The sequence below is a fragment of the Falco naumanni genome, chromosome 4 (genome assembly GCF_017639655.2).
Source record: "Falco naumanni isolate bFalNau1 chromosome 4, bFalNau1.pat, whole genome shotgun sequence".
Lineage (NCBI taxonomy): Eukaryota > Metazoa > Chordata > Aves > Falconiformes > Falconidae > Falco > Falco naumanni.
The window spans coordinates 22,258,525-22,276,323 of NC_054057.1; the positions used below are offsets into that span (position 1 = coordinate 22,258,525).

Below are 17,799 nucleotides of genomic sequence, written 5' to 3' on the forward strand. Positions count from 1 at the left end.
AAAGCACTGTATACTAATATATATATGAGTGGTGCATCTGTAGAGAAAGTCCATATCATGTAAACATTTCATAGAGGAATGCTTGCTTCAGAGATAAATATGATAAATGATGGGATTGTTTCCAGGAAACTTACCGCATTTTAAAAATTAATTGGGGAATTTCTTAATGAAAAAAAGACTTGAGTGATTTTGCAGAAGTGAGACCTGTACTGCTGAGTATGTTATAACAGCTTGTTAGACTTTATGCTATGGTTGTTCAAACTCTGCACTTAATGCTACTCTTCTTTCTATTTGGAGTTACCTAGTGTTGGTAAGAGTGTATTATTAAAAGTAGAAGAATTTGGGGATCACTTTTAAGATACCCTGGTTGAAACTAAACCAAAACCTAACATCTGTTTTCTGCCTTCCATTCTGAACTGTTGTTGCTGTATCTCAGCCTGTCCACAAAAAAATATGTGTCTAAGATAGTGGAAATAACTTGCTGTACTGTGAGGGTGGAAAGGATTATTCCCAGTGACCAAAACTCCTGGTTAGAGCTGTAGAGAATTAAACATGTAGTGAAATATAGAAGGATGTTGGAAGCATTCCAGGCTTTGGAATCAAAATTGTTGAAGAGTATTGTTCAAGAAAAAGTCTTTGTCTCTTTTGCTCCTTCTTATGGAGGGGAAGGTGACTTCTTTTTCCTTCTTTCCAAAATGCTTGTAGAGATCCTATTTTTTATATGTTAATAATCAGTAGCTGCCCAGAAATTGCCGGTTTTATCCAAGCAAGTCATTCTCCTGAGATGGCTAGCAATGTAATAAATATACAGTGTTGCTATCCAAATAATAATTGAGATATAGAATTCACCAAGCATCGAGATGGCTATGTGATTATTATTTGTATCTTCAATGTGTCCTTTGATAGCCTTTGTCAGATGGCTGTGTTTGCTTTTGTGCAGTTGTGGCTTTGCAGAACTAAAATTACAAAAAGGGAGTGGAAGATTGTACTATTTATAAACAAATTTTTTTAACAAGTTTTTAAACAAGTATTTACCACAGAAATGAAGTCCTCAAAGTACACTTTTTCAGAAAAGAGATCGTAGTAAAATGATAGTCTTCTCTTTTTCCTCCTCCCAACAGCCGACCATATACCAACAAAGTTATTACACTGTGGTATCGGCCTCCTGAACTTCTGCTTGGAGAAGAAAGATACACGCCAGCTATTGATGTCTGGAGCTGTGGGTAAGAGTTTGGTACAGAAGTGCAGCAAGCATAAAAACAAGCCAAAAAACCCCCTTAAATGTTTCTATCAATCTATATTGAAAGCCATAATGATGGAATTGTCTAAAACTGTTTTACAGCTGCATCCTGGGCGAACTTTTTACAAAAAAGCCAATATTTCAAGCAAATCAAGAACTTGCTCAACTGGAACTGATAAGGTAACTTGCAAGTACTACCACGTAGTAGGTGCCTTAAACTGTCAGGTTTCTTTTGTAAGCAATAAAGTTGGAGATAACACATTGCGAACATTTACAAGTACTCAATTATCGCTGAGTGAGATGTTATAAGTTTTGAGGGGCATGTAAAGCAAGTGACTTTTGCTAGGATGTGGAGAAGCGGTTTTTTTGTGAGTATTCTGTGGTCCTAGCAATGTACAGTTGAATAGTAAAGAGTTTTTTTGTGTAGAGCAGCTGGAGTTGCCTATTACTGAAGTTGTAAAGAGAGAGTAGTCAAAATGCCCGTTATTTTTTAAAATTGTTACAGCTTCCTTGCAGCAAATTGAAACGGAAACATGGACAATAATAAGGACAAGTGGGATTTGGGAGGAGTAGGTACTTGGCATGCTACTGGCCTTGAGTTCTTGTTTCAAGCATTCCACATACAAACCTGCGCTGTATTATTTTTGTGGGAATATTTCTATTCCCTTAAAAACTGCCAGACTCTTTATGGAGGTAAAAATTCTGCTTCTTTCCTTGATCTCAATAAATCACAGAATGATATGTATATAACTTAGTGGAACCAGAGCATCTTTTTTTCCCCTTTATTCAGCAAACAAAAATTGCTCTTGATTCTGATATCATAATTGACTTTGTAAGTGAGGAGAGGTCCTCTTCCTGAAAACAAGGGGAAAAGAGGGTGAGTCCTACGGAACTTAACAGAACCTGGACAGTAAATGGTCAACATTATTTTAAAAAATAAATTATTAAAAAATATTGCCAAGTTATATGTTGAGATATTTTTCAAAACAGATTAAACGGTAGTATGTTTCTGTGTAATGTGTTATTAGCCGGCCTGGAAAAATGAAGTTCTTAGGAGAAGAGAAGCATATTAGTGCTCATTCTCAGTGAAAGGAGAACTGAACTCGTGAGTTAGGAAATTTTTGCTTTTGAGCACTAGATGGCATTGAAGCACATCACAGTGCAGTCATTTGAAGTTTTTTCTCTTTGTGTTGTACCTCTGGTACAGCTAACTAAAATTCTGCGATTCTCCTGCTGGAACCTCCTGTTTGTGGCTCATTTTTTCTCTTCACTGATGCTATGTGGTTTTGGCTGTTAAAATGTAATATATCAGTTTTATCAATGTCTCTACCACCGTCATGTTACAGTCAACAATTCTACATTTATCCTTTCTAACTTTAGTGTTCGAAGACAGAGCTGAAGTAAATTCTGGTAGGAAAAGATAGATTTATTATTTTCCTTACCCCTCCTGAAAGTTTTATACCCCAACTAGCGTAAAGTCAGACTGGTTTGCATAGCATTTGGGGCATAACTAATCATGAAGTTTAAGTCTAATAAATGGGAGGGGTGAACTAGGGGAACGTTTTTTGCAAAGTGTCATTTTATGACTGTCTGCACCAGAGTTTGAAAGCTTGTGTGTACGGTAAAATGCCTCTTTAGTTGTTCTGCTCGGAAGTGGGGTATTAGTCAGCCTGTGCTTAGCCATCCTTCTGTGGGCAAAATGGGCAGGGATGGAAGAGAAGCAAAATAAGACTATGGGAAACTCCATTTGTGGTAGTAGGTGAGGCTTGAGACAGAACTCGTCACTGAAGTAAAGCATACACGGGTTTTCTAGTGGTCAGATCTTGCTTCTGCCCTTAGGCTTTACTGAGATATCTTTTTTCCCTTATGTCTTCAGTGTCAACTTACTTCTCAGCGAAAAGTGTTTTTTCAGCCATATATCTATCTTTGCTGGCGTTGGGAGCTAAGGACATAAAAGTTAATTGGCACTCTAAACCTGGGCTGTCAGGTCTCACAAGTCAAATACCTGGAGTACTGTCCAGACAATAGTTGGTTAATTTTTTCAGAATATCTGTGCGAAGGATGCCTGGGGTGAGGTGAGGCAGAAACAGTGGACTTCTTAAGGTAAGTTTAGTCTGTGCAGGGTGACTACTTTTCGTAAACAATTCACTGTTACTTAATGGTATTGGGCATTGGACAGTAGAGAAATTTTAGTTAAAAGAATCTGAACATTGAAATTAAAAATTATTTTTGTATTCACTGTATGTGCAGGAATAAAGTAACAGCTGTGCTTGCTTGTGGTTTTGGATCTCATATCCCTGTTTTCCCTTCTTTTTGGTACAGCCGAATTTGCGGGAGTCCTTGTCCAGCAGTGTGGCCTGACGTTATAAAATTAGCTTATTTCAACACAATGAAACCAAAGAAGCAGTATCGTCGAAAACTGAGAGAAGAGTTTGCTTTGTAAGGATGAAAAATTAGTTTTAGTCAACTGTAATAGCACTAAGTTTTCCTGGAGACTTTATGAACTTCACTATTTTCTGGAGAATGAACATAAATTAAGTGTAAAGAAAAATGGTTTTAGGCTCTTGTCCTTCCCATGATACCCACAGAGCTTGTATTAACCCCTGTTTCATAGGAGCTTTGAGAAGAGGGAAGAAGGCCCTAAAATTTCAGCCACCTGTCAGCTTTCACCTAAGGAAACGTTTGTTTTCCACGATTGGTAGACCTGCTTGTTGTCCCTGTCCAAAAAACCAGCTCAGAGTACTTAATTGGTTTTTATTAGGACAACTGGCTAAAGCTAAATGTGTAGTCTGGTTAGCATTACAGTCTTTTTTGGGTCATAAATTCATGCAACACAGAGTTGTTATCTGAACTGTGTATTCTGAAGTACTACCATTGGACTAGTTTTGTGCAAATATCACACGTGGAAATTATGGCAAACAGCTGTAAGCTTATTTTAAAGGGTTTGTTCCCCTCCTTCAGTTACTCTTGAGTTTCAGGAGAAATGTCATCCTGTTCATATTAATGAGACTTACATCTTTACAGCAATAGTATTATTGTCCATGGACCAATCAAAACTGCAGCTTGCTGGGTCCTAAGTTCCAAAGTGTAAAGGAGCAATGTAGTCTTGGCTTAAGAAGGTGGGGTTTTTTTTATAAGGCCAATGTTTCAAGCAATTAAACAATACAAAGTAAAGAAAGCTTGGGATATATGCTTGCACAGGTAATATACAAGGTGAAGTTTATCTCTGCCTCTTATTACCAAGCACAGGTTGTGACTGGATATTGTTATGATGCAGGTTACATGAGGACTTAATGATCAGATATTTTGGAAGGAATATGTTTATTAAAATTTTGCAGAAAGTGAGTGATTCAAAATAAAAATATGATGATTTTTCTCAATTTTATTCTTTTGCAGCATCCCACCAGCTGCATTAGATTTATTCGATTATATGCTTGCTCTGGATCCCAGCAAGCGCTGCACAGCCGAACAGGCTCTCCAGTGTGAATTTCTGCGAGATGTGGAACCATCTAAAATGCCTCCTCCAGAGTAAGTGGTTTCCTTTGGTAACAGTCTTTCTATGAAATGTAACATGCACTGATTTCATTAAACTCATGGTGTTTCAGTTAGAGTAGATAGTGGAAGAACAAAAATGTTGATACATGCAGCAGTTTAGTGGCTGTTCGGCACTGGAATGGTTGTGCAGCTGAGTGAATCTTACACCATGATAGCAGCAGTTGTGAGGATCTGAGAACTGTTTCATTTGTTACTCCTTGCACTAGTTACTGACTTAGCACCTTTAAAAAAATACTCTTATATGAATGTTTCTAATGTTGGAAAACCGTCATTTCCCTTTTATCTCTGTTTATCAGTGTCTACTTTTTCCAAGGGTTTTGAGGTCCTCCATGAATATGAATTGCCTTCTTTGGTAGAATGTCACTGGGTATAGAATTCTGCAAAGGTACCTGAGAGTTGAAGTGAAATACCATAGATAATTTCCTGTGATAGATGAGATTCTTGGTTTTACAGGCTGGAGAAGTGAAATACTTTGTGCAGGGTTTTTCCTGTTGGTTTCTCTGAGAGGAATTATAGTACAGTGTCCAGTAGGGTTTTTGCAGTGACTTAATTGTCATTTTAATCAGTTCAAATCATATTGGAACAGGCCCTGAGGAAAACAATTAAAAGGTATTGCAGAATTTGCAAGTTTCAGTCCTTCCCTCAAGATAGCTGTCAGAACATTGGACATTTAATATTAAGTAAATTGTGCCTTCAAGGCAGACTGTACTGACTGCTTTTTAATTAGTTGCCAACTGGGAAAAATACTTGAGTTTTATCTAAGAGTTTTATTAAAAAAAACTTTTGAGACTTACCTGTTACATGCACAGGATTATTACTAATGCTCCTGATACATGAGGCTAATGAAACCTCCCTATCAGTATCAGTTTATCATTATGTACGAGTAATATCAGTAATCAGCAATCTTAGGCTATTCACTAAGATACCAGAATCACTTGTACAGCATGTTGCTTATATGCATTTCAAAGTAATTGAATGGGAAGAAATCTGGGTTTTTTCAGGGTCTTGGTAGTATATCCATTCCAGAAGCAGATACGTGGAAATGCAAAACAAACTATTCATTGGTGTCCTTTTGAAAATTAAGAGGAACCACACTCATTTCTGGCAGAGCCTGTACAGGAAAGTGTTGACTGTTCCCTTGAAAGGCTAAAGTTCTGCTTTGGGAAGAAACAGCAGTTCATCCAAAGAAAGTGACAGTGCTGATTGCAAGGACTGTAGATACTTTTCATAATGAGTTATTGGTTGATTCCACCTGTTATGCGGTGGAAGAGAATAAAGGAAGGAGTTGTCATAACTGCCTTTCCAGCGAGCAGCTCTTGTCACCTGTCAAAATAATTCTTCTGTGTTCCTGGGTGAGGGAGTTGCTCAGATAGTTATTAATATGTAATAGAAAAACAGAAGGCACTATTTTTACTGCCTATCTCAGTATTTCCGTTACCTATGGGATGAGTCTCTGTGTTCCTCAGGAAATCAGAATTGGGATGCCTCCAGGGAACAGAAATGGAAAGGCAAATAATGACTTCTTTAGGAACCTTTACCTCTGCTTTTATCTGTCTTAAAGGACTGGGATATCCCTTGTTCTCCCTATTCTTCCTAGTATCCTAACTTTCCTAGTGTCAAGTGCTGTTCAGTCATGCAACATATTCCTGCACCTTCCTCCCACCACCACCATTTCTTGGTTGTCTGTTCTGTGCAACTATAAATACTAGATAGCCATGTCTGTTAACAATAGACAAATACTTGAACTCATGAGGTAGGAGTGCTTTTACAAGCAGACAAAAGGAATTGGTCACCTGGACCCTGGAAAAAAAACCCGCTTCATATTGATAACTGTTATCTGTTACTCTGCACATTTTGTCGCATAGCAAGTTAGTTAGCAGCATTGGTTTTTAAGTCCTGAGTTACACAAATAATTAGGCTTTTCATAAGTATGAATACGAGAAAGTAAAATTGATTCTCATTTTAAGATACATGTTCCCCTTCTCTGCCAGAGGGACCTGTGCCTCTGAAATAGGCAATCAGTGAAGCCATTTCAGCCAGAAAAAGCAGATCTGAGATTTTGCTGGCTTTGAGTGTTTTCTGATGTATTTCTAAGTTCCAGTAGGTTCATCTTTCAAAAGTTACGTTACGTATAATTTGAGCATTTATTTTACTAACATGGTTAAAAAAAAAATATGCTAGCATAAAACTAACTATCTCTACTCCTTCTTTGCAGCCTTCCATTGTGGCAGGATTGCCATGAGCTGTGGAGTAAGAAGCGCAGAAGGCAGAAGCAGATGGGCATGACTGATGACTCAACAGCAGCTAAAGTCCCTAGGAAAGATCTGTCTCTAGGCATGGATGAGAGCAGAACCAACACCCCACAAGGCATGCAAACTTCTTCCCAACTCAAAACTCAGGGCAACTCTAGTGTAGCACTTGGTCAGTAATATTTTCAGTTCTTATCATTACCTTCTACTTGGATTGCACCTCTAGAAATTTTAGATGTTATTTTCAGAGTACTGACGACTCCTGGATTCTTGAGGGAGGAACAGTATTGTAAGTTAAATCCTTGTTACAAAAGATGTACATTTACTTTTGGAAAGTAGGTGTTCCTTTTAAGTTTTACTTCATTTTTCAATCTGGTCAGAGCAACTACTTTACTCTGTATTTTGAGGGGATTTTTATCTCTTGCTCATCTGTAATTCTACTGTAATCCCATAAGCCAGCTGCTGCTTACCATCACAGTTCCTCACAATCTTTGTAGGTTGGAGGAGCTTTATTGGTATTGATATTGGTATTGATAAACTGATCAAAAGGTAGATATTAGAACAATCAGCATTTCAAATGAAACAGATTCCCTCTGCGTGTTATGTGAGTCTCCAGGTGTTGAAGTTGTTAGGGTTGGACCAAGTTGTAAAAAACACCAAAAAAACCCACCCTGAAACCTGGTATAATAATAGGTACCTCTGTAGATTGCACAGCTGTTAATTCTGAAACTTAGCCAAAATATCTTGCTTGGAGACCAATTTTACTAGTATAATATAAAGAGTAAGGTAATGGTTTTCTCTGTGGACACTGTTTGAGATACTCACCAGTTCAGCGATAGTTCCTTCATATATAGAAGTATACAGAGTAACAATACCAAATGGATACCTGATAAGTTTAATTTAGACCATTTTTGGTTGTGCAAAGTGACCGTAAATCCTATGGCACTGATGCAGGAGTTCAGCTGAAAAAAACCAGCACATGCATTCGCAGGGCCTGTACTAACCACGTTGAATTGACTCTTCATTTAACAATAGAGCAGAGCTCCAAATAATCTGTGCAAAGATACATAGGAAATAGTTCTTTTGATCATATTTTGTTGCAATTTATTGCCTCTTGCTCCTGTTCATCCTGTTTCTCACTGTAAGCCAGCTGAGAGTTGCTGTCCTCCTTATGTTTGGGCTAAAGCTTTGGCAGCATTTTCAAGCATGACTTTCTGTAGCCCTTAAGACTTTTTTCCCTGAAAGAAAAACAAATGTATTGAAGTTTTTAAAGAGTCCAAAGAATAGTAGTTATTTTCTTTGTGGTTTTATAACAGGTAGCCCAATGAGAGACTACTATGTTTATTAGTCTAGACTACTAGTTTATTAGCAAAATAAACAAATAGAGAAGGAATCGTTCAGACCTGTATTGCTGTACGCCCATATGTACATATAAAAATATATCTAGGTAGAAAAGATGATGGTGTAATTTTCAGTGGAGCTTAGACAGTTCAGCATAGAAGTGTTTAGGTATCAAGCAAAACACTTCTGGAAGCCATAATGCACCTTAGATCATATCATCAATAAGGCACACTAAAGAACTCCATGTACAAATGCATGCTTTAAATGAAGCTGCTGCATTTGTTTCTGAGCACCCCAGAAGAAAATGTTAAAAACACCTTGGACAAATTGCTAATGTGCTCATTTATGAATGAGACCCCTGGTTATTGCATCTGGCGATTTAACAGGAACTATGTAGAGCTCAGTAGAAACGTCACATTTCCCAGAATACAGTTTGCTCTTAGAATAGACTTGAAACGAACCAAAGAGTATGGAGAAGGTAGATTAGTTTCCCTGTTTGGCATCTTTCTGCTGAATTTTCACTGAGAGTCGGAGAGAAGTTTGAGCATACCGTCCTCAGATGCCACAAAAATCAACTGTTAAGCATGATATCTGAGTGAGAGCCAGAAGTACAAGGCACTAGAAACTATGTTTTTCTCTCTATTGCCAAATAAAAGGTGGGTTTATTTTTATAAAAATATATAAAATCATTGAGGTCCCTGTCTTAAGTAGGTTACAAGTGCTCGTATTGTGCTGCACATGCACAAGTAGGGTAGTGGGTTGTGGGTTTTGCAGCACTTCCCAGCTGTGCTGCTTGTTAGTCTTGCAAGGCAAATACTTAGTATTGGGGGAGGGGTGATCATTTTTTGGGGTATAGCTTGAATCTGCTATGAATTAATATATTGATGAATTAGCAGAATGGCAGGAATAGAAGCGGACAGAATGTGTTCGTGTTGGGCTGCATTATGAAAAAATCCAGAGCTCTGCCAGCACAGTCACACACGCTCATTTTTTAATTTTTAACTACTTAAGTTCTCTACTTGTAGGGCATGTTGAAATCCATGCTGCTTCACTTCTCCTTTCAAAATAAACTACCACAATGGGTGTGTGCAACTAAGAAACTACTTTGATATTCTGACTTCCTTATTCATATTCCCCTGCATCATCATAATCTCCTCTTATTTGTGGCAAACTCATTTCACTGTATATTTAGGTATAGGTTTGTCACAAACCTGCATTTTCCTGCTATTCAGTGATTGATTTCTTGTCCTTCAAACTCAGCACTTGCTTTTGCACTTACACTGTTAGCTTCTGGGTCACCTAGAGCCTGGTCACTTGAGCAGGTGTTAGAATCCAGATGCTGAACTAGAATGAGCCAGAATGTGACTGGAAATGCGTTTTGCAGATGGCCACTCTTTTAACAGAGGGATGTGATATGTCAAAGATAGGAAGTTTTGTGGGGATTGGAAATCTTACAGCTGCTTAAAGCAGGTGGCCTTAAGCCCCAGCTTAGTTGTATTGTGGAAGGTTGAGCTCCAGCTTGATGTTTCTCATCTGTCCAAGTGCATGTGCGCACCTCTTGGAAGTCACTTTCTTTATGTTGGATCTTACTATTCTATTTCCTATAGATACTCCCCCAAAGGCAATTAACATGTAAAAGCATTCCATTTCTCTGTTGTCCAAACTCATGCTTTGCCAGTTGTGTCAGCCATGCTAGATTAGTCTTACTTTTGAGTTTCTGAAATATGCCAGTTCTAAATAATACTTAAAACCACCTTTTTTGTCTTTAGCAAAAACAAGCACTGGACAGCAGTTAAACCAGAATGAAGTGGCAATCCTGCTAAACCTGCTACAGTCTAAAACAAGTGTTAGTTTGGCACAGTTTGCCCAAGTGTTGAATATTAAGGTAAACCCAGAGACTCAGCAGCAACTAAATAAAATAAATCTTCCTGCTGGAATTTTGTCAGCAGGTGAAAAACAGTCAGAACAGCAGCAGCAGCCGCCGCCGCCTCCACCACCACTGCCGGAACAGGAGCCTCTAAAACAGTCGACGGTCACGCAGCCCCCTGTACCACCTGCTCAGCTGAGTCAGCCTAAGGTTGAGACTGATGCTGCCCAGGCAGCTGTCCAGAGTGCATTTGCTGTTCTGTTGTCTCAGTTAATAAAGGCTCAGCAAACAAAACAAAAAGATTTTGTGTTGGAGGAGAAGGAAAACGGATCAGGAAATGAAATGTCATTACAACTCAGGCAGCCTCCAGAGCCCGCCACTCCTGTGTCTGTCAGCCGGGATGACGTGGAATCTCCGGCACCCAGCTACCCACATCTGATCAAGTCGTTATATACATCTGCAGGTACTGAAGGTCTTTATTGCTAACAGGCAGATACCTTGAGCAGTGGAGACGTAGCAGTTTGGGGATAAAGAGTTAACATGTTAACCAGATGATTCTGTGTGAGTATAGAAGAGATGATTAAATCGATTTTATCACTTACGTCTGGATCGTGGAATATATGTTTTACTGTAACAGGTGTCATGCAGACAGGACAAAAGATGATTTCCCCTCTTTAAGAGGTACACAAGGGCTGGTAGGATTTCTGATTAAACAGTTACGTTCATATTATTCTGGGGGGGTGAGATTTTCTTAGTGGTGTTTGTGGTGGTGAAGGCCATCTTCTCTAGCAAATTCATAGATGGAATTTGCCAGTTTTGAGTGTGTGTTTAGGGAAAGCCTATTTTGGGGAGAGGATGTTTTATTTTTGTTTTTAATGCTGACTAGAGCAATTTCTTGGTGTCAGATTCTGTAAGTGGTTACCCATAACTGTCACTAACACCCATGGTTGAAGGGTTTCTTTGGGGTGTAGTAGTGGCTCCCTTAGTCTTCACAAAGTTTAGAGCTCTGCTGTTGGATCTTTTTAGATGGTTATTTCATTCAGTTTTATTGTGTGGTGGTTTATGTATTGCTTGTGGTGTTTGCAGCTGTAAAAAGAAATATTCTGAAGTGGTTTGGGGTGGGGGTTGAGGTTTTTTGGGGCGGTGGTTTTCTTTAATCTTAAGTTTTGCTGTTCCTTGATAGGGTGTCTTTTTGTCTCTCAAGACTTTTATCTCTATTTGCAAGTTCCTTCCGATCCCTCTTTGAGTGTTCCAGTGTTTATGTGTTGCTTGAGATTTGAGGTTTACTTTCTTTTTTGGTTTGTTTTTCTTTTGGGGAGGGGGTGGGTCTGGGTGGTTTTTTTAAGGAACTTGTACCGTTTTTCTTCAGTTTCTTGCCTGGTAATCTTACTTTGAGGAGAAACCTGCATCACCATCCTAAGGCAAATGAGGTGTTGCTGTGTCCAAAATAATCTGTCAAACTGCTAATAAAATAATTTGACTGCTAAGTTAATGAGAATTGAAGTAACAAACCTCTGTGTTGTTCCAGGAATGAGTCCTTTCCTTTCTGGTATTGTTGTTATATGTTTTTATTTCAGTATTTTTCTTTTTCATCTGCTTAGGTCAAGAGGATTTGGTTAGGCAGTCTGAGATGAGGCTTCTAAACCGAACACCTGAACAAGAACGCCCTCGGATCTTGCCTCCAGACCAGCGTCCCCCAGAGCCACCGGAGCCTCCACCTCTCACTGATGAAGACCTTGATTATCGGACAGAGAACCAGCATTTGCCTATAACTAACTCTTCAGGAACAGATCCTCACGCAGGAGTGAAAGCAGCTCTTCTGCAGCTGCTTGCTCAGCATCAAGCTCAGGCAACAACAGAGGAGCCAGTACAAACGAGCGTGGATTATCAGGCTAGAGACTCCTACGTAACAGGCCCAGACTACAAGGATAACTTTGGATCATCTTCCTTCTCATCTGCCCATTATGGCAGTAGTGATGGAATAGGAAGTGGATCATCAGGAGCATTAGAAAGAAGGAGCTTCCTTGGAAACTCAGATATTCAGTCTTTGGATAACTACAGTACTGCTTCATCTCACTCTGGTGCTGCCCCTCCTCCGTCAGCCTTTTCAGAATCCTTTCCCAGCTCAGTAACTGGTTATGGAGACATTTACCTCAACACTGGCCCCATGCTATTTAGTGGAGATAAAGACCATAGGTTTGAATACAGCCACGGCCCGATCCCGGTTCTGGGGAGCAGCAGTGATGCTTCCGCGGGGCCAGAGAGTACGCACTCTTTGCCCGCAAAGATGCACAACTATAGCTACGGAAGTAACTTACAGGAAAATCCGAGTGGCATCAGCCACATGCATGGACAGACTTGGACTTCTCCTGCCCAAGGACCTGGCTATTCCCAAGGATACAGGGGACACATTAGCACATCTGCAGTGAGAGGGCGCGGCAGAGGATTACCATATTGAGTATCTGTTTTTCCTCAGGCACATCATTTTTATCTGGAAAAACTTCTTCTTTTTTTTTTTTTTTTTCCTAGCTGCAGTTTAAAGCAGCAATTCAACAGACTTGAATAATGTTAATTCAACAGCTTTATTTTTATGTGGAAAAGGGTCTTGCATACAGTAGGAAAAATTAAAAATGCTTAAAACTCATGCTGTCTGAAAACTAGATAAATTGATTGTACATGTTCACAAACTCTAGTTCTGAATTTTATTTTGTATTTTGGCAGTTTTAAGTGGATGCTAAATTTAGGGACATCAGCTTTTTATGGCACTCTTTCAGATCTTCTGAACTATGCACATTTGTGCTTTTTTTGTAAGTTTGGACCAACTTTTATGTAAAAAAGAAATTTTACAACAATCAAAGCAGGGCACTGATTTATTTGGTATTTTTCTTTTTACAGAACTACCTTTAGTCAGAGGTCACTGTCAGTCTTTGCACTGCTTTCAGTGTTATTGTGGAAGGTGTACTTTGTGCTCATTTCAGATAATAAAACACAACCTTTCTCTTGATGCAAAATTTTATAAATATTTGTTCAATGTTATTTTTTTTCCTTCCAAGAAAAAAGAAAAAAAAAAAAAAAGAATGGATATTCTGGTAAAATGTTCTCTCCATCTCCCCAGGCTTGTTTATATAAAAACTGTTTTACTTGAATGGTAAGTGCCTTAACATGTAAGCTTAAGGTCTGCAAAAGTTTGAAGTACTTCATAGATTGATGTGAAAAATAATACCTAAACCTAAGTAGTTAACATGAAAATTCAGATAATAGGCAACTCAAATAGGTCATAACCTTGTGCTGTTTACTTCAGGTGGGCCAGTTATTTAGACACCTAATCTTATCTTGATTAAATTATAATTTTCAAATTGATCTTCATGAGAAACGTTGAAAGTGAGGAGAAGAATGAAGAGTGTAGTTTTTCCTCAGCTCCCTCTTGGAGTTGTAGTAAGTGTTTTAGTTCCTCTGCCAAATAAACTGTACTTATATGTCCTTACCAAGTGATGAAATAGTTTTTTCTCTAAATGTCAACAGCAGTAATTACTTTGTGTGAGAAGCTGACACTGTCATCTTTTTACCACAAATACTGCATTATAGGAAGTAACCAAAGGAAAAATGACCGTTATTTAAAGCAACAGCAAAATGTTTGACACTAGTTCTAATTCTCTGTAAACTTGTGATTGTGCCAATTAATTGATTTTATATCTGCTATTCCACAGAACGTTTTAATATTGGAATATAGTCTCTCTGAACAACTGATAAAATGACTGTAGTTAAAACTCTTTACCAGGAGCCACTCGTCATATTAATTATAACTTCCAGCATGGTTTGGTTTTTTTTTTTTTCCTTGGACAACAAGTGGTCTCTCTGCTGCAGAGAGGAGGTATGGTTATATTTTGCATGTACGTAAAAGAATGTTTTAAAGCCCATATTGGAAACAATTTTCCAACTGATTATCCAGTTGACAAATCGGTACCTTATGTAACTGAGTGTTTAATTATTACTTTTTAAAAAGTAAAATTTCTACTTACACTATTACAAATGTAGTCTTGTCAGTGACTTTTTGGATTTTCAGAATAGAAGCCAAAGTTGTTGGTGTTTTGGTTTGGTTTAGTTGAAAATCCTGGTTCATATATGGCTAACTACTACACTGTAGAGCATGGAGAAACTCACTTGGCTAACTGTGTAGCGTTTGAGGATCTGGCAGATGAGAAATGGAGAGAGTCATGCTGCTTGCGATGTCCCTGTAAGTCTGGCAGTTGCCTTCACTAGACATGGTAGATAATCCCACGATCTGAAAATAAAAGTGGCCCAGTCAGAAACAAGTACTTGTGACCTGAATAGCCTATGCTTAAGAAAAACAAAAGCTTCATGTATGAATGGATACTTTTCCTTGACTAAGGACACCCCTGTAGCATTTTCCTGCTAGTAAAATTTTGAAGGTAAAAATCATCAGTGTCATTTAGATACAGACAGTGTCAGCTAAGGCTTTTTGTTACTACTTAAAAAAAAACAGAAACCAAACACAAAAACAACCAGAAAACAATCCCACAGTGATACACACAGATTGCTTTTTTTAAGAATCCAGCAAAAAACATTCAGATTTTTTTAGGCAGTTGCTTTCACTAAAAATGTGCAGTCTGGTGTTACTCCCCTGTGCTTCAGATGCAACTGCCGGTGATAGCTAAAAAAGCAGGTAAGTTCAAATGGAAGGTAGATCTGAGGACTACATTATTTGACTTCTGATACAAAAAAATGCAAGGAAGACATGTTTCTTACTGCTTCCCTTTTTGGAGGTGAATTTTCAAATCATTTAGTTCACCTGATTTAACACAGAGAAGTCAGTCCCCTCTGACTGTGTGAGCGACGGTGCAGTTTCCTTACAGGCTGGCAGTACTCTGATGTTGCATTGTTCCGCCAAAATGGATTTCAGTCTTCGGCCATGGGAATAAATACATTTAAAAATTTTTTTTTAAAAAAAGCAGCACAAGTAATCCGAACTATGAGGGGAGAGAGAAGGAGATGCAATAGACAGTTGACTTCCCAGATGAATCAGAAACCAAACCTTGGACACTGTGGCTGTTGTGTGCTGCGCAATGACTTCTTCCCAGGTCACTTGAAGGATTACTGGCCTGTGACTTTGAACACTATTTGCCTGGGACAACAGTGTTGGGGTAATTTGGAGGGAGACGTTTAACATATTTCCGTATACAATAACTCTGGAGAGATTACCTTCCATGCAGCATGGGGGATCTTGGCTCTCGCTGGCAGCCTTCCCTCTCCTGGGCAGGCGGAGGCTGTGTGTGGGGCTGGAGCTCTGCCCTCCCGTTGTGGGCAGCCCCCGGGTGCATGGCAGGAGGGTTTCTCCCTGCGGCCGCATTCCCCTGGCCTCGGAGTTGCGCCTGGGCAGGTTAGCAGCCAGGGAACTGGTCGGATCTAAGGACTATGAGTCCACGTTCATTTGTACCGGACCTGTGTATTACCTATCAAAATTTCTTTTAAATTAAATCACACGACAAGGTGCTTATGTCAGTTCCGAATTTTACCCTTTTGAATGAACAAAAATTTCACTCGGCAGAGTGAGTCTGTACTAGTTTGGCATTTTACGTATATGGCTCTTGCATTTTTGATGCAGTAGTAGGCATTCTGAAAATTACATTATTTTTCTGTGGAGCTGTGGCTTTTGTTTCTTTCCCTCCCAATCCTTTGGGTTTACATTTTCTGTGCTGCGATTCCAAAGTGTGCTACAGAGACCTGGACACTACATCGAAAAGTAAGTGTTGTGTGTTTGTATTTCTAAATAAACATAGCAAAATACTGTAATCAAGTACTATCAAGTAGCAAGTACTTCATTATTTATATTAAGTGGTCTTTAGCCATACCAAGAGGAAGAAAGCGAGCACAACAGGACTGCTATGACCATGACTTAAAACGCTTAAGACTATTATAATACTTAAAATCAGCCAAAGGAAAAGGAAACAGCTTTTGACGTGGATTGCTAGTGGTTGTTACCTTGAACAGAAAGAAGCAGTGTTAGGGAAGAGGTGTAAAAATACATGTATCATTAAATGTTAATATAATTTCTTGGGAAAATAATTTTTAAATGGCAAACTTCTATATTTTCTTATGTTTCCATAAGGCATGGTCTATGTTAAAATTTCTCCATACCACGGTAGTGTAAGGTGCTTCCTAGAAGCAGAGGCGATAAGTGCTGTAATGTAAGTTCTTAGGGGTTTGAGTGCTCTTCTCCTTTTGCTTGGTGCAGGAGGCAAGGTTCTGTTTTGGTGAAGTTTACAGTTGGATGAGTTTAATAGGTAATTGTGCAGTAAAACCTGAAGTAACGTTAGGATACCTCTTATCTGCGGGCAAATTAGATCTCAGACCATGAATTCTGTTTCCTAAAGAGAAAAATCTCAGATGTATTTCTGGCATTATTCTTTTTGTTAATAAACACGCAGGTGTTTTACATACGACATTTCTCCAGTCTGTTCTGTTACACTGTTTTTTACATGGGGAAATTTGGCTGTTGCCCTTCTTGATGGTTTTGGGATGTTCTGTATATGCGGAAGTGTGTCATGAAATTAAGGAATCACCAGAAAAGTGATTTGAATTCTTGTTTTTAAAAATGAAATTACCTTGGGTTGACTTAAAATCGAACTAACTTTTGCTTATCAGGGTGAAGAATACTTTATTGCAGGAGTTATTTCAAGACAACCTAATTTAAAATAATCAAACTGTTATGCTTCAGCTTGCTTACTCTTTGTTATTTTAAGCCATTTGTATATAAAATGTATTGTGCGGCCTGTAAATAAAATAGATGAAAACTTGAAGTCTTTCATTGTTTTTTCTCTCTGGTGGTCAAAGGGCATTTAAGAAAAACATTGGGTTAAGCTGAGGTGGTTTTTATAGTATCCTAATGAACATAATTTTCAGCGTGTTGAAATTCTGCAAAGTTTTTAAAAAAATATTTACTTCTCCAGTACTTTTTTGAAGGAAAACCGCAGCGGGTGGCAGGACGAGTGCCTGTGGCTGGAGCGGAGCCCCAGGTTGCTGCAGCAGCTATGCAGCGAGCGCAGGTGGCGCAGCCAAAGCAGGCAGCGTGCAGGGACACGGAGGGGACATGAGCCCCTCTAGTGCTGAAAAGATGCTGCTGTGTCCAGCACCTGTTGCGTGAGCTTTTCAGGAGGGTGGGCGATGTATAACGTGATTTTTTTTTTTCTTGGCGCTGTCCAAGGACAGGTGCAGTTAATATTCACCACCGCTGTCTATTTAAAGAGGATGGTGTGTGCGTTAGAAGTGATGGAAAGTCCAAGCCAGGTATTTTCCGTGGCTGGCTACGTGCGTACACTGCTTGTGAAGCGCTGTAAATGGGGGTCAAAGGCATCCTGGCTGGAGGCTGGATGTTTACGTGCAGCACTGCCTTGGCAGGCACCTTGAAAATGCCAGCAGGCGTGTGCCCTGCAGGAACGGGAGGACCCCTCCGAGAAAACTGCAGCTCCTTTGCTTGGCATCAGATGTGTAAACGTGGTGATGAGGGACACGGTTCAGTGGTTGACTTG

The 17,799-nt window shown here is 39.2% G+C and overlaps 1 protein-coding gene across 1 annotated transcript in view; it reads left to right on the forward strand.

Annotated features, from left to right (window-relative positions):
• Positions 1-17,070, forward strand: part of CDK13 (cyclin dependent kinase 13) — a 49,341-nt gene extending 32,271 nt beyond the window's left edge. Inside the window, 7 exon segments of the mRNA XM_040593306.1 lie at positions 1,122-1,223; positions 1,343-1,420; positions 3,563-3,679; positions 4,637-4,768; positions 7,011-7,216; positions 10,155-10,715; positions 11,854-17,070. Coding sequence (XP_040449240.1) covers positions 1,122-1,223; positions 1,343-1,420; positions 3,563-3,679; positions 4,637-4,768; positions 7,011-7,216; positions 10,155-10,715; positions 11,854-12,710 — 2,053 coding nt within the window. The 3' untranslated portion in view covers positions 12,711-17,070.
• The last annotated feature ends 729 nt before the right edge of the window (positions 17,071-17,799 follow it).